At 52.3% G+C, this 16,397-nt stretch overlaps 1 protein-coding gene across 2 annotated transcripts; it reads left to right on the plus strand.

The window, feature by feature from the left end:
• The first annotated feature begins 81 nt into the window (after positions 1-81).
• On the plus strand, positions 82-16,390 carry TAOK2 (TAO kinase 2). Of its 2 annotated transcripts, XM_054582722.1 has the most exons (19): positions 82-839; positions 3,764-3,930; positions 4,118-4,189; positions 4,283-4,384; positions 4,862-4,907; positions 5,040-5,136; positions 5,296-5,409; positions 5,515-5,606; positions 5,999-6,092; positions 6,181-6,262; positions 7,039-7,206; positions 7,391-7,651; positions 7,826-7,987; positions 9,517-9,882; positions 9,970-10,173; positions 10,511-10,750; positions 13,889-14,101; positions 15,050-15,232; positions 15,319-16,390. In XM_054582722.1, the coding sequence occupies exons 2-19, from the start codon at positions 3,799-3,801 to the stop codon at positions 15,838-15,840; spliced, it is 3,150 nt and encodes a 1,049-aa protein (XP_054438697.1). In that variant the 5' UTR covers positions 82-839; positions 3,764-3,798; the 3' UTR covers positions 15,841-16,390. The 2 variants fall into 2 exon arrangements, with proteins under 2 accessions (XP_054438697.1, XP_054438696.1); XM_054582721.1 differs by lacking the exons at positions 13,889-14,101; positions 15,050-15,232; positions 15,319-16,390 and having other exon boundaries at positions 10,511-12,619.
• The last annotated feature ends 7 nt before the right edge of the window (positions 16,391-16,397 follow it).

Here is a 16,397-nt window from a genome sequence, read left to right on the forward strand (position 1 = left end):
GGGCGGGGCTGTTCTTTTTGGGGCCCCGCCCCCTTTGACCGGGCGTTCCTACAGCGCCTGCGCGCTCCCGCCCGGTCTCCATCTTGGAATTGGGAGGAAGAGGGAGAGGGAGACCCGGACGAGACTCGGGTTGTGGTGCGGCAAGAAGCTAAGACTGAAGAGGAAAAGGGGAGAGGGCGCCGGGACTGCCCTTAGCTACAATCTTTCTGCCACCCTCAGGAGAGAGAAGGAGAAGGGGAGGAGACCGGGGAGGGAGTGGGCGCTGTCACCCTTGGACCCTGACGTGAGAGGGGCCGTTGGCCGGACGTCCTAGGGGTGGGCGCCCTATCTGCCGGACACCTGGAGCTCTGGCCCTTCAGTCCTGAATCTCCGGGCTTGACCCCTCGCTTTTCAAATATCCGGCTATCAGCCCCAAAGATTGAGATATTCTCGACTCGGGTTCCAGTCTCTCTAAACCTGGGGCTCTTGTTTTAAAGGGTTTCAAAAACTGGGGTTCAGGGCCCCGGGCGCACCAGTATCCGGGGTTCATTCCCCACGCGTTCAAATACCAGATTCAGCCTTCCCCCGTTGAAATATCTGGGGTTCAGGTCCCACAATCAGAAATCCGGGACTCAGCAACTGTCGCCCTCGAGGGGGAGGACTGGACCGCGAGGTCAGATCAGGTTGTCACCCCCTCCCCTCCAGGGGAGGCTTCCCGGGCCCGCCCCTCAGGAAGGGAAAAAGCCGAGGAAGAGGTGGCAAGGGGAAAGGCCTCCTTGCCCCTCTCCCAGCTTGGCAGAGCCGCTGGAGGACCTCAGGAGGAGTCGGAAGCGCTGGGGCACCATAGTGACCCCTACCAGGTGAGACACGGGGAGCAGGGACGTGGATCCCTGTGTCTAGCATTGAGGAAGAAGGGTGCTCCTCTCAGAACTGAGCCTGGGTAGGCCCTTGCCTCAGGATGGGGAAGCCCAGCTGGGCCAGTGGTCAGCCTCTGGCTAGCCTTGCGTGCAGCTGCCACCCTCTTCCCCTTCCTCTTCCCTTCATTATGTCTATTTGAAGGGGGACCTCAGATATCAGGGTTTCTGATGTCACCGAGCGTCACGCCCTAGGTGCCTGAGCTAATCAGGTGGGTTTGCACCCTTCTGATCTCCCCTGTTCACTTTGCCCCTCACATGATCATAACCCTTGTAACTGATTGTTCTAGAGTATTGATTTCTGTGCCTCTGACCTCTGTGGTGGGTCTGCTTGTATGTTTTTTAGGCATGGTATGGTTGGGTTTCTTGTCCTTTCAAGGAATTGTGTGTGTGTGTGTGTGTGTGTGTGTGCGCGCGCACGTTTGTGTTTGGGGGTGCCTGGCAATATTTTCCCCCAGTTATATAGGTACCTTCCAGTCTCTTGCTGTGATTGTATAAATAATCTCATATGTTTGTCAAGTGATCTGTCATTTACAAAGTGCTTTACATCTGTTTTCTCATGTGACCCTCCCTCCCCTCATCCTTTTATTGCTATCTTCCCATTTTACAGTTGAAAATATTAAGGCCCAGAGAGGTTGCCCAAGGTCACTCATTGGCAGAATCAGGATTTGAATTGGAGTAAGATTTAAGAATGGGAGAAAGAAGAGCTTCCTTTTTAGAAGGGCTATACTCAGGAGCTCTGGCTCCTACTTCTGCCTCATGGATTTTTCTCTTCACTGTGACCTTCATCTTTACTATGATCCCAGTCTTTGGCCTGGATTCCTGAGAGGGCTCTTTTTTGATGGATGATAGCCACAGTGGTATTAAAGTCAAGCTGCTGGGGTAGGGTGATCCCCAAAGTATTAAAGCCTTGTTGTGGTGACCCTGGAGGCAGGAAAGGAAAAATCTATATGCTGAGTGTCTGCATAGTGTTCCTAAGTATGGGATATCATTAAAAATTTCACAACAGACCTATGCTGTAATTCATTTTACTGAAGAGAAGACCAGGTATAAGAAAAATTACTCAAAACCCTGTTGCTGTACATTGAGGGTGAAGAGTACTACTGGTAGTGTAGAGACAGACACTCTTTGATTTCCTCATCTGCAGAATGGAGATAACATTGTCCATTTTAGAAGGTGGTTATGATTTAGCACAGACCTTGGTAGTCACTCAAATGTTCAATGTTATTTGAGGAAGAGGCCTCATGTGATGTGACCTAGAGTTCTGTGTGGGCACTCTTGGTTGGAAGCTGTTAAAGAGGTCAGGAAGACTCCTTTGGCAAGCTTTGAGCACCTGCCTTTGTGGATATGTGGTGGGGGTGAGGGGTGCTTGGCAGGGTTGCTGACAGGAGAATGGAGAAAGGGGCCTGCTTTGAGCAGCCTTGGAGCTGCTGAGGGCAGTCAATCAATCTCCCAGGCTATTCTGAGCCCTCTGCACCCTGGGGGCCCACTGGAGAAAGCTGGGCTTGCTCCTTGCCCTCCAGCTTCCAGTTGGGCAAAGGAGACAAAATTAACAACACAATAGGAAACAATGCATGACAAAATATAATTACATGCTAAATAGTTAGGCTCTCTTAGAGGGCTAGAACTCTGCCCTGGGAGTCCAGCTCTGCTGAAGGCTTCTTTGTGCCTGAAATCCAACAAGTGCTTAGTCAGGAGTTGCCTGGAATCCCCTTAGGGTTCTTGGCTTTGATGCAGGAGCTTTCTCTGGGTGTTTGGCTGGGTGCTGTAGAAGCTTTCCCTAAGCACTAGAGTGGTCAGGGGAAGCTTCCCGCAGGAGGGAGCTGAGCTTGTAGTCAGTTGCTGAGAGACCCCTGAGAGACACGTGCCTGACTGGAGAGGAGAAGGTCCTCTTCTCTGACCTTGGAGAAGTCCTCTTTCCTTTCTGTGCCTCAGTGATCTTGTCTGTGAAATGGTGATTATGTTCCTGCCCTGCTTAGTTCATAGGACTGTTTTAAAAGCACAGTGTTAGAGGACCAGTTTTGGGAAAGTCACTTACCCTTTCTGAGCCTGTTTCCTCATCTGCCAAATAGGGGTTATAGTAACAACTTCATAAGGTTGTGGTGAGGATTGATGAGAGATAATGCATCTAAGGCATTGCTACACATGCTTAATAAATGTTATTTGTATGCTATAAATGGCCTATTCCTGTGTGTGATGCCTATGAAATTGGAATTGACAAATAAGGCAGCTCAGGTCACAGAGAGGCCCCTAAAACCAGATGCCATTTCTAGCCCTGTCTTCCCATTCTAGATCTCCTCTCTGCCAGTGTCCTTAGCCCTCTTTTGAGAATGAGTCTTCTGGCCCTTCTGGGCCAGTACCCACTTCTAACAATGGCCGGATTTCCACTACCTCCGGCCTGGCCATTTCCTGCTCTCTTCCAGGGTGTGAGAGGTTAAGGGAGGAGGGGGTCTCAACACCAAGGGGAATCGGAAGATGCCTGGAAATATTTGGAGTATGGGACTTGTGAGACAGGACACTTGGGGATTTAGAATTCTGGCTGGGAGACAGAATCTTTTATTCTTGCTGGGGGGAGTAGGAAAATGGAACTTGTTGAGGGCTGAGGGGGTTGGTGAGGATGCTTAGTTTCCAGTCTTCTTAGCAGTTTTAGGGACTCCAGGGACTCTGGCCTGGCCCCGTGCACTGGTTGCCCAGGCAGCTTCATTTTTTTAGAGCTTTGAGGTTGTTCCTAATCGCCCCACCCCCGCCCTTCCCCAGCAGTGCCTCCCCCCTCATCAGGGAACTAGGGAAGGGGAAGATAAATTTGAGGGGCCCCTTTCTCTCTCTGAGAGCCCCATCCTTGCACTAAGGCTCTCATTTCCATTCTCCAGGTCAGGTCCCAGTCTCAGGGCCCTCAGGGGCCACCATGCCAGCTGGGGGCCGGGCCGGAAGCCTGAAGGACCCTGATGTGGCTGAGCTCTTTTTCAAGGATGATCCTGAAAAGCTCTTCTCCGACCTTCGGGAAATTGGCCATGGCAGCTTTGGAGCTGTGTACTTTGTGAGTTGGAGCTTGGGAGGGTGGGGTAGGGATGGGGACTGCATTCTTCTTCCTGTGGACTTCGAAACAGTCCTCTACACTACTCCACTACACCAGCCTTTCCTGCTCTCTCCTACTGTGCCAGCAAGCCTTCCCACTGCCCACTCCTCACTGGTGACTTCACCCACCTTCTGGTCTGGTCCTCTAGGCCCGGGATGTCCGGAATAATGAGGTGGTGGCCATCAAGAAGATGTCCTACAGTGGGAAGCAGTCAAATGAGGTGGGTTAGGCTTAACAAGACTGGGTGGGGGAAGGAGGCCCCAATCTCAAGATGCAGCTGAGTAAGCCTCTCCTCTCCCTGACCGCCTCCCAGAAATGGCAGGACATTATCAAGGAGGTTCGGTTCCTACAGAAGCTCCGGCATCCCAATACCATTCAGTACCGGGGCTGTTACCTGAGGGAACACACGGCTTGGGTGAGCCAGCCCCCTTACTCTGGCCTGATCTTCGTGCCCCCACCCAGGCCCATCCTTATCCTGGTCTAGTCTCAGGTGGGCCCTGTTCAGAGTGCTGGTGTGGGGATCTTGGGAAAAAGGAAGTCTCTCCCATCCTCTTTAGTTCTCAGACAAGGCTATGAGCAGCTGTGTCTGTCCAGAAGGAGAATCTGGTGTGAAGAGTGACATAGACTATTAGCAGTTGGAAAGGGGCACATGGGTTGGAGGAGATAGAGATTGAATGGGGCTTTGAAGGGATTCAGGTGGTAGAGGCCCCTGACTCTAGGGCCTCTCCCACCCCACCATTTTCTCAGTTGCTCTTCCTTCCTGATATTACCCTTGGGGCACTGTCTGAGTGAAGGATAGAGCAAGGCAGCTCTCTGTTTTGCATCTCTGCCCAAGGGAGATGGGCCAGGGATGACCAATTCTGCTGATCTCTGACCCTTGACCCTTCCTTAGCTGGTGATGGAGTATTGCCTGGGTTCAGCTTCTGACCTTCTAGAAGGTAAGTAACTCTTTGTCCAACAAGTGGGATAAGGGAGAAGAACAGAGAAGCTATAGGGGAAAGGTTAAAGGGAGCTTGTTCCAGGCCCACCCTTGAGCTCCTTCAGTTTGCTGTTTTTCCCTCACTCCCCAGTACATAAGAAGCCCCTTCAGGAGGTGGAGATTGCAGCTGTGACCCACGGGGCCCTTCAGGGCCTGGCTTATCTGCATTCCCACAACATGATCCATAGGTACAAGCTGCACTGATGATGGCTGGGAGGGAGGGGGGTGCTCCTCTCCACCATTCTTCATTCAGCGGGGTTACAGCCTTTTTTGAAACTTGGTGCTAAAGCCCCTGCCCAGCCTTTCTGAGATGCATGTCTTATTCCTGCACTTTCCTTCTCTGGCAGGGATGTGAAGGCTGGAAACATCCTGCTGTCAGAGCCAGGCTTGGTGAAGCTGGGGGACTTCGGCTCCGCATCCATTATGGCACCTGCCAACTCCTTTGTGGGCACCCCGTACTGGTGAGTGGGAGTGGTGGTGAGTGGAGAGAGCTCCCAGGATGCTGGGAGCAGGAGTCGGCAGGGTCTGGGCAGGTAATTAGCTTCTTTCTCCTGACCATTCTCCAGGATGGCACCAGAGGTGATCCTGGCAATGGATGAAGGGCAGTATGATGGCAAGGTGGATGTCTGGTCCTTGGGGATAACCTGCATTGAGCTGGGTAAAGACATCTCTGCTCCCTATCTTCTTTTCACTCCCTTCTCTTTCTCTTCCTATCCCCAATACAGACAGCTGTCAAATCCTGCCAGTTCTTAAACCTAAAGATTTCATAGCATTCATCTCTTCCTGTCTAATACTCTAGTTCTAAACCTTTTTTTAAGTATTCACTGTGTACCATGTTTGCTATGCTAGTATGTTTTGGAGGTATAGCAGTGCATGAGGCTCCTGCCTTCATAGAACTTACATTCAAGTTGGGGAAACAGGCATGTTTTCTTTCAATGTGATAAAAACTGAATGGGGGAGCTGGAGCGTGAACCCAAGTCTTCTGATTTCCACTTCAGTTTTCTCTAACCACCTGCCGCCTTTTTTCTCCCACTTGACTTTTCTCTGTAGCGGAACGGAAACCACCGCTGTTTAACATGAATGCGATGAGTGCCTTATACCACATTGCACAGAATGAGTCCCCTGTGCTCCAGTCAGGACACTGGTAAAGACTTGGATTCCTGGGCCCAGGGGTTAGGCCGTAGGTTAAGGCTGCCTTCCTAACCCTTCCTTCACCCTCCTGTGACTATTAGGTCTGAGTACTTTCGGAATTTTGTCGACTCCTGTCTTCAGAAAATCCCTCAAGACAGACCAACCTCAGAGGTTCTTCTGAAGGTGAGGGCTCACTGGCCTAGCATTATCCTAGAACTGTGTCTTGTTAGAGCCACAAGAACCTCTCAGTGAAAATAGTGATTTCCAATTCTTTCTCCACCAAGAACTTCATTTATGAATTCCCACACCCCATGGACTCTGTTTTACTTGATTTTGTTTGCCGGACTGCCTTTATTTATTAAGTAATAATTTGTTTTCCCATCTTTTATTAATCAAAGATGTATATAATTGCCAGCCAGAGCTTCTGGTCAGCGTGCGATAACCAGGGTTACCACACTGATCTGATGTAAATCAAGCCAAAAGCCTCTGTAGCCTTGTCATGGGTAAATGTATGATTTCCCTTAGGTGTTTTTTGAGTTACCAAAAGTAGAGGGGGCACCATTTCCTTCACAGATTCATGGGGGTCTTAGGAGCCCTAGTTGGGAACAGGAAGCTTATCTAGTTTGACAGGTGTTTTATAATTGTGGGATACCTTATGAGGCCCAAGGAGGCCTTGTGCCATACCCAGGCCATGCAGCACTTTGATAGAGTCCCTGGACTACAATCCAGATCTAACTGTTCTTGTCTGTCAGCCATAGCTGAGTGAACAAGAGACTGGGGAATAGAGATTGGGTGGTTAAAATTAATGTGGGAGGAGAGGTTGGTACAAGGCCAGCATCAGCTCATGATGGGCATGGACCCCCAGGGGAGCTGCCTCACGCTAGAGGAATGCCAACACCCCTAGGATATTGAGGGTCATGGGGTGCTTCGCAGCAGGCTTCAATGTTTTCTTTCCCCAGCACCGATTTGTGCTCCGGGAACGGCCACCCACAGTCATTATGGACCTAATTCAGAGGACCAAGGATGCTGTGCGGGAGCTAGACAACCTGCAGTACCGCAAGATGAAGAAGATACTGTTCCAAGAGGCACCCAATGGCCCTGGTGCCGAGGCCCCAGAGGAAGAGGAGGTGACCTTTTTTGCCCTGCCACCCTTTACTGCCATGTTTTTTTACTTGCCTCCTAGCAGCTGTGTGACCCCGCCCCCCCGCCTTCTCCATCCCTCCTCACACCCACTGTCTCCTTGTGCTACCTCCATGTACATACCCCTTGTACTTTCCCTTCCCTGCCCAGCAGCCTATGCTCTGTCTACAGGAGACGGAGCCCTACATGCACCGGGCTGGGACGCTGACCAGTCTAGAGAGTAGCCACTCAGTCCCCAGCATGTCCATCAGCGCCTCCAGTCAGAGCAGCTCAGTAAACAGCCTAGCAGATGCCTCGGACAATGAGGAGGAGGAGGAGGAGGAGGAAGAGGAAGAGGAAGAGGAAGAAGGCCCTGAAGCCCGGGAGATGGCCATGATGCAGGAGGGGGAGCACACAGTCACCTCCCATAGTTCCATTATTCACCGGCTACCGGTATGCAGCTCACCCTGAGTAGGCTTGACAGCAGCGAGGCCCAGCCCTAGCTCTTCTGCCCAGGCTCTCCTTCCCAAGCATGACTGCCTCTCTAAATCTGACTTGGTCTCCAGGGAACTCCCGTTGGGCCCATTGGCCTCTGAGTCTGCGGCATCCTTCCCACCTTCCCTCTAGGGCTCTGACAACCTGTATGATGACCCCTACCAGCCAGAGCTGACCCCGGGCCCTCTCCAGCCACCTGCAGCCCCAGCTCCCACCTCTACGACCTCTTCCGCCCGCCGCCGAGCCTACTGCCGCAACCGGGACCACTTTGCCACCATCCGTACTGCCTCCCTGGTAAGTGTAGCCATCTGCCCGTGGTCTGGAGGTCCTAACTATCTCAATACAGAAATGATTTTCTCCTTGTGGCACATGAGTAAGTCCAGATTCCACCCTCACTTTTTGTTGATGTCTCTTGCTTTCTTCTCATTTCCACGCTGTCTCCTTCCAGCAGACTGTTTTGGTCACATTACGTAGTGTGGACAATCCCCTGGAAGTCACAGACATCTAGGGGATTGGCTCCATTGGATGTTCCTAGCTTGGCAAACTCTTACTCCATTTTCATGGCTGGGCTTAAGTAGCATCTCCTGGGGTGGCTTTCCAGGCTCCTGGCCAACCAGTGCTTTATATCTCTCTATTGTCCTGCTCCTGAACAGCATTATGACAGGTATGCTGGATTCTGTGCTTGTGGAGGGCAGGGGTGGTGTTCAGGTGCCTGCCTCATACCACTGATTGGTTCATAGGCCCATACATATGACTATATTTAATCCATCAAGCCCCTCTGGAAGGGAGAGGATTAGATTTCATTGGAGAGATGAGGCAGCCATGACTAAGAGGGCCTGCTTGCCCAAGTCACTTGCCCAAGCACCTTTGATGGTTCTCAAACTCTGTAAGTAGGACATTGGTCATTTCCTAAAATTAAGTCATAGCAGTGTTTTTCTCAGTTAACAGGAAAAAAGTGGGTAGACTTTTTATAAAACATGTTTTTCATCCATACTTTTAAATAAACATTTAAATTACATTCCTTAGAGAGTATTGGTTGGTTTAGTATGTTCTTGTCGTCTCTGCGTGTAGTTGGCTATTTTGTTAAGACAACTCTTCAGGTCCTGTGATGCTTGGTTCTTTGTGTTAATGTGCAGAGTAGTCTGACTTCCAGGGTATTGGCCACCTGGACTAACTTGGGGCTCACTGACATAGCCCTTTGACAATGGACCTGAGCTCAAACCTCAGAGGAGGACATCCAGGCCCACTGTTTCTTTTATTCTAACATCTCATGGCCCAGATCCCAGCTCTGTACTTGGGCTGTAATGGTCTTCAGTGTTTGCTGAAGGAGAAGGAAGCCAACACTTAACTGGTTCAGAGTTCTAGACATAAGACATATATATCAAAGTTAATATCCACAGCCCCCCATAAAGGGATATCATTGCCCCATTTAATAGATGAGGAAGTCAAGGCTTAGCAACCTTAACTTGCTTGAGGTCACATGGCTAGTAAGTGGCAGAGCTGGAACTTGGGCCCAAGTCTCTGATTACTCTTTTGAACCAATCTGAATCGTTTCTACCCTTACATTAGTTCCTGTGCTCAGCACCTTTTATTGTCTCAGTCACATCAATCTGTGAAGTTGATTATATTTCTGTTGTCCAGCTGAAGTGGCAAGCCTAGAGAGATTATGTATGAGGGATGTACCAAATGAGAATGTACCAGATGAGAATTAAACCTAAGAATCTAAAACCCATATTTTTTCTCCACAGAGAATGAAGACTATGTGTGTTAATAAAATGGAGACCAGGACTGAACTCTTTCTCTCATTCTTTCTCTCGCCCCAGGTCAGCCGTCAGATCCAGGAGCATGAGCAGGACTCAGCTCTGAGGGAGCAGCTAAGTGGCTATAAGCGAATGCGACGACAGCACCAGAAACAGCTGCTAGCCCTGGAGTCGCGGCTGAGAGGGGAACGTGAGGAGCATAGTGCACGGCTGCAGCGGGAGCTTGAGGCACAGCGAGCTGGCTTTGGGGCTGAAGCAGAAAAGCTGGCACGGCGGCACCAGGCTATTGGTGAGAAGGAGGCACGAGCTGCCCAGGCTGAGGAGCGTAAGTTCCAGCAACACATCCTTGGGCAGCAGAAGAAGGAGCTGGCTGCCTTGCTAGAGGCACAGAAGCGGACCTATAAACTTCGGAAAGAGCAGCTGAAGGAGGTGGGGTAGGCTACAGCAGTGGGTAGGATTTGCTGGTGGATAAAGCAGGACCTGACCACACCTGCTGTCCCTACTGCCCTTATCCAGGAGCTCCAGGAGAACCCCAGCACACCCAAGCGGGAGAAGGCTGAGTGGCTTTTGCGGCAGAAAGAGCAGCTACAGCAGTGCCAGGCAGAGGAAGAGGCAGGGCTGCTACGGCGGCAGCGCCAGTACTTTGAGCTGCAGTGTCGCCAGTACAAGCGCAAGATGCTGCTGGCTCGCCACAGCCTAGACCAGGATCTTCTGCGAGAGGTAGGTCACTCCATCCCCCATTCCCCTCCAGGATCCCAGAAACCCTTTTGCATTTGCCTCACGTGTGGTTGTCTTTCCCCTCTGCCCTTGTTCGTGTTACGGCTCTGCTTCTCTTGAACACCACTTTTGCTTCTTGTGCCCATCAGACAGACCCCGCTAGAGTTCCTTTAGGATTCTGTTCCCAGTCCAGCTAGGAGTTTGGCTCCCTTACACCCCTCATCTACACACCTCATCTAACTCTCAGCTTCCTCTGCCAAGGAGTTCTGAGGCTCTCACTTCTTTGACACCAGTAAGGCTTCGTAACCGAGCTCTGGGCTCTGCCTCTCTCCTGCTTTAGGACTTGAACAAGAAACAGACACAGAAGGACTTGGAGTGTGCGTTGCTGCTGCGGCAGCATGAGGCCACACGGGAGCTGGAGCTACGACAACTCCAGGCTGTACAGCGCACAAGGGCAGAGCTCACTCGCCTGCAGCATCAGACAGAGCTGGGCAACCAGCTGGAGTACAACAAGCGGCGTGAGCAAGAGTTACGGCAGAAGCATGCAGCCCAGGTTCGGCAGCAGCCCAAGAGCCTCAAAGTACGTGCAGGCCAGCGTCCCCCGGGCCTCCCGCTCCCCATTCCTGGGGCTCTGGGACCACCCAGCACAGGCACCCCTAGAGAAGAGCAGCCCTGCTTATCTGGCCAGGAGGCAGTCCTGGACCAAAGAATTCTGGGAGAGGAGGAGGAAGCAGTTCCAGAGAGAAGGATCCTGGGAAAGGAAGGGGCCACCTTGGAACCAGAGGAGCAAAGGATACTGGGGGAAGAATCAGGAGCCCCTAGTCCCAGACCACAAAAACATAGGAGTTTTGATGAGGAAGTTTGGGGTCTTCCTGAGGTGGAAATAGAGGAGCTTAGAGTCCCAACTCTGGCATCTCAGGAGAGGAACATTGTGGACCAGGATGTGACTGGGGCATGGAGATTGTGGGCAAAGGAGGATGGGAGTCTCCTGGATGAGGAATTTGAGCTTGGCTGGGTCCAGGGTCTACCACTGACTCCAGTCCCTGAGGAGGAGGAGGAAGAGGAGGAGGGGGCTCCAATTAGGACCCCAAGGGATCCTGGAGATGGCTGTCCCTCACCAGACATCCCCCCTGAACCTCCTCCAACATATCTGAGGCCCAGCCCTGCTAGCCAGTTACCTGGACTCCTGTCCCATGGCCTCCTGGCCGGTCTCTCCTTTGCAGTGGGGTCCTCCTCTGGCCTCCTGCCCCTACTACTTTTGCTGTTGCTCCCACTGCTGGCGGCCCAGGGTGGGGGTGGCTTGCAGGCCTCACTGCTGGCCCTTGAAGTGGGGCTGGTAGGCCTGGGGGCCTCTTACCTACTTCTTTGTACAGCACTGCATCTGCCCCCCAGTGTGTTCTTACTCCTGGCCCAGGGCACTGCTCTGGGGGCTGTCCTGGGTCTGAGCTGGCGCCGAGGCCTTATGGGTGTCCCTCTGGGACTTGGGGCAGCCTGGCTCTTAGCCTGGGTAGGCCTGGCTCTACCTCTGGCAGCTATAGCAGCTGGGGGCAAATGGGTGCGGCAGCAGGGCCCTCGGATTCGCCGGAGCATCTCTCGGCTCTGGTTGCGGGCTCTCCTGCGCCTATCGCCTATGGCTTTCAGAGCCCTACAGGGCTGTGGGGCTGTGGGGGATCGGGGTCTGTTTGCACTCTACCCCAAGACCAACAAAGATGGCTTCCGTAGCCGACTGCCTGTCCCTGGGCCTCGGCGGGGTAATTCCCGTGCTGCTCGAAACCCACTAGCCCTATTGGCAAGGTTTTGGGCCCTGTGCAAGGGCTGGAACGGGCGCCTGGCACGGGCCAGCCAGGGTTTGGCCTCCCGCTTGCCTCCCTGGGCTATCCACACACTGGCCAGCTGGGGCCTGCTTCGGGGTGAACGGCCCAGCCGTATCCCTCGACTGCTACCACGCAGCCAACGCAGGCTAGGGCCCCCTGCTTCCCACCAACCACCGCCAGGGACTCTGGCTGGTCGGCGATTTCGAACCCGTCAGTCCCGGGCCCTGCCTCCCTGGAGGTGACCGACTCTTCACCAGCCTAAATCCAGAGCATTGAGCACTTTATCTCCCACTACTCAGTGAAGATTCTGCAGTCCCAATTCTCCCTGTCTCCCATCCTTCCTCAGTATACTTCCCTACCTCCTCACCCACTCCCTAGCCCTTTGGACCTCTAGACAGGCAGCCTCCTCCACTGTGGAGCCCACAAGTTACATTTTGTGTTCTCCTGAAGCTCCTCCCCCACCCTAAGTTATTGCTGTTCTCCCACTGTGTGTGTGCTCATCCTCACCCTCATCAACTCAGGCCTGGGGCCAGGGGTGGTGGTGGGTGGGAAGTCATGTTTTTTTTTTTTTCTCTCTTTGATTTTGTTTTTCTGTCTCCCTTCCAACCTGTCCCCTTTCCCCCACCAAAAAAAAAAAAAAAAAAAGAAAAAGACAAACACAAATAAAATACTGAGCGGAACTGTACCTTTGGCCCAGGCTGCCTCTGTCTGCTTTGTCCTGCCGCCTAGCCTCCCTGGTATGCCCCCAATCCAGACCCTTAGCCCCAGTTCCATGACCTCTTCGCCTCCATCTACGATATCTCAACCCCTCTCACTCCTCAGCCTCATCCTCTCTGCCGTCATAGCTTTGTTGCATCATGACGACCACCAGCTTGGGGGTCTGGACCTCTGTGAGCTTTGACGTAACTTCTTGGTCCCACAGTTCCCATTTGTGGATTCCTTAAGAGAGTCCTTAGGTTCCAGGTCCTTTTGTACTCATCACCTGCTTCGTCTCCCAACCTGTTCCCAGTGTGATTCCCTTCTTTCTGGGAGCTGAATTTCTCTCCTGGCATCAGGCATAATTCTAGAAGGCTGGGGGATGGGACTGGAAACCCTATACAGTAGAGGGTGGTGAGTTTGGGGGGGCCAGGCAGAGAGTATGGGGGCCATGAAAATGGAATTGGTTGTGGGCTTGGAGTGGGAGCTGAGTGCATAAGGGACTGGCTGCAATGTGGAGATCTGGCCAGAGTCACAACTGCTGGCCCATTGAACTTGTAAGGCCCTTTCTGTCCACCTCCTTTGCCCCTTTGCCTTAACATGGCCCAGGATGGGGCCACCTCTTACCCACTTCTCAGCTCGGTGCTTATCCTCTTTCCCTCCTGCCTACCCAGAGGTACTGAAACTGGGCCTTCCTCTGTCTTTAGCTGTATTGCTTTCTTCCATGGGTGTGTTGTGTGACTTGGTTTTCTCACTCCTCTTACACACATTCTGTATCTGCTCACATGCTCCTATCTCTAGATCGTATTTTCTCTTTGCATGGTCAAAACTTCTCGTACGCCTCAGTACTCTAAAAATTCTGTTTTCTGTCCATGAACTCTTCTGTTTCTTGTGAGTTTTCCACCCAATTCTGAAGATGCTCTTGGAACTTGTCTTGTTTTCTTTGCATTTCTTGCCCATTGAGAATTTTCCTGATCTCTCTCAACACAATCCCACCTCTCCATGTCTGTCTGTATACAGTTCCCCCCGCCCCCTCTGTCTAACATGTTTTCTGTTTCTCTCCCTCTCCCTGTCTCTGTTTCTGTCTCCTCTCCTCCTCTCTCTTCTCCCCTTCTCTCCTGATTGTTCTCTCCTCCTCTTCCTCTTCCTCTTCCTCTTCTTCTTCCTCTCCCCTGCCCCCGTTTCCCCTCGGTCCATCCACTGCACAGTCTAAGGAGCTGCAGATCAAGAAGCAGTTCCAGGAGACGTGTAAGATCCAGACTCGGCAGTACAAGGCTCTGCGGGCGCACTTGCTGGAGACCACGCCCAAAGCCCAGCACAAGAGCCTCCTTAAGCGGCTCAAGGAAGAACAGACCCGAAAGCTGGCAATCCTAGCTGAGCAATACGACCAGTCCATTTCGGAGATGCTCAGCTCACAGGCGGTGAGGCCTGGGGTCCAGGGAGTGAGCATGGTGGAGGTTGGCTTCTATTTCCCACTTAGTTATGGGCAGTGAAAGGGCGGGGCTGGTGGACAGGGGTCTTTGTTCCTGGGAAACTCAGAACTCTCTCACTGTTAGTATTCTCCGCAATCGTTTTATTATCTCTCTTGAGTATTTTCTTAAGGTCTTGACAAAGCCAGCCTACCTACTCTACCAAGAACCACGAAGGAAAGAGTGGCTATAATTTTCTTGAGCCTGAGTTAGTTTAATGTGCAAAGAGGGAGCAAATCAAAATGCTTGTAGCCCTCACGCCAATTTTCTCAGACTTCTGGAGGATTTTGAATGTTGCTGTTCTAAAAGTGATCACACACAACACTGGATCGGGCCACTTAAAATATACATATGGTGTAAAAAGTAACGCTATTCATTGCCCTTTTTCCACCCATTGCTACCTCTCAGAGGTAACTTGTTAATAATTCAACATACTAGATTTTTTTCCTATGCATATTTTAAAAGTTATATAAAATTTTTAAACAAAAATGGAATCATAATTTACATACTGTTCTTTAACTCTTTTTTCCACCTAATATTTCTTGGACATCTTCCCATGTCAGTACACGTATCTCATTTTTTAAGAGCATAGAATTTTCCATGGTATGGATGTACCATAATTTATTTAACCCATCCCTTATTGGTGGACATTTAGGTTGTTTCCAGTATTTTGCTATTACAACGCTTCAGTGAACACCTTCGAGCACATGTGCAAGTATACCTTGGGGATAAATTCCTGGAAGTGTAATTGCTGTGTCACAGGGTATGACGACCTTTTATTTTGGTAGATGTTGACACTGGCTGCTTCTTGAAACCTTAGGGCCCAGGCCTACCTGGGGCAGGGGAGGATTGTGGGGGTGGGGAAGGAGGCCCCTAAAACTAGTTCTTCCTATTCTCTAGCTGCGGCTTGATGAGACCCAAGAAGCAGAGTTCCAGGCCCTTCGGCAGCAGCTGCAACAGGAACTGGAACTGCTCAATGCTTATCAGAGCAAGATCAAGATCCGCACGGAGAGTCAACACGAGAGGGAATTGCGAGAACTGGAGCAGAGAGTAGCTCTGAGGCGGGCACTGCTGGAGCAGCGGGTAAGAGGGCTTGATCTCCAGGACTGGGTGGGAAGGTCAGTCCTCTCACCCTCACTGGACTCTAATCTCTTTTCTTGGTGCCCCAGGTGGAAGAGGAGCTGCTGGCCCTGCAGACAGGGCGCTCCGAGCGAATCCGGAGTTTGCTTGAGAGGCAGGCCCGTGAGATCGAGGCTTTTGATGCAGAGAGCATGAGGCTAGGTTTCTCCAGTATGGCCCTGGGGGGCATCCCAGCTGAGGCTGCTGCTCAGGGCTATCCCGCTCCACCCCCTGCCCCTGCCTGGCCTTCCCGCCCTGTTCCCCGTTCGGGGGCACACTGGAGCCACGGCCCTCCTCCACCGGGCATGCCCCCCCCAGCCTGGCGTCAGCCCTCTTTGCTGGCTCCCCCAGGTCCCCCAAACTGGTTGGGGCCCCCAGCACAAAGTGGGACACCCCGTGGTGGAGCCCTGCTGCTGCTAAGAAACAGCCCCCAGCCCTTGCGACGCGCAGCCTCAGGAGGCAGTGGCAGTGACAATGTGGGCCCACCTGCTGCTGCAGTGCCTGGGCCTCTAAGCCGCAGTACCAGTGTCGCTTCCCATATCCTCAATGGTTCCTCCCACTTCTATTCCTGAAGTGCAAGATGGATGAGCAGATGAAGGGGCAAGGGCAGGGGTGGGTGGAGCCTGGTCCTGGATGGCTGTAAGCTTGAAGCCCACCGATGGGTGGGGAACAGGATGTTGGTTCCAGCTCTCCTCACACCTCCTCATCTCATGAGCTTCTTGGGCTGGCCAGTGGTCCAGTGTCGGCTTGGGTGTAGGTGCCTCAAAGCTGACCAGGAGTCCCTGCCTCCCCACCATGGTGCCAGGGTCTCTCTCCATCACAGCCTTGGAAAAGGAGGGAGATGTGTGTGTGTGTGTCAAATATTCATCTAGTCCCCTGGGGGAGGGGAAGGGTGGGTCTAGACATAATTATATTCAGAGAAAATATACTACCCCCTGCAATGGGGCCATGGACTGGGGACTCCAGGCCCCCCAGACCTGGGATGTGGCAGAACAAATCTGGGATCTGGGGTGGGAAGAACAGGAGGAAAAGTCCTTCTTAGGAAGAAGGATCAGGATGGGGTCTTGGGGTCAGGATGCCTGTGTCTTTCCATTCCCCTGTTGCCGTCTGACGTCCTGTGCCGTCTTGT

This window comes from Pteronotus mesoamericanus, unplaced genomic scaffold (assembly GCF_021234165.1).
Source record: "Pteronotus mesoamericanus isolate MK-2021 breed Mesoamerican mustached bat unplaced genomic scaffold, CSHL_Meso_final contig_72, whole genome shotgun sequence".
NCBI lineage: Eukaryota > Metazoa > Chordata > Mammalia > Chiroptera > Mormoopidae > Pteronotus > Pteronotus mesoamericanus.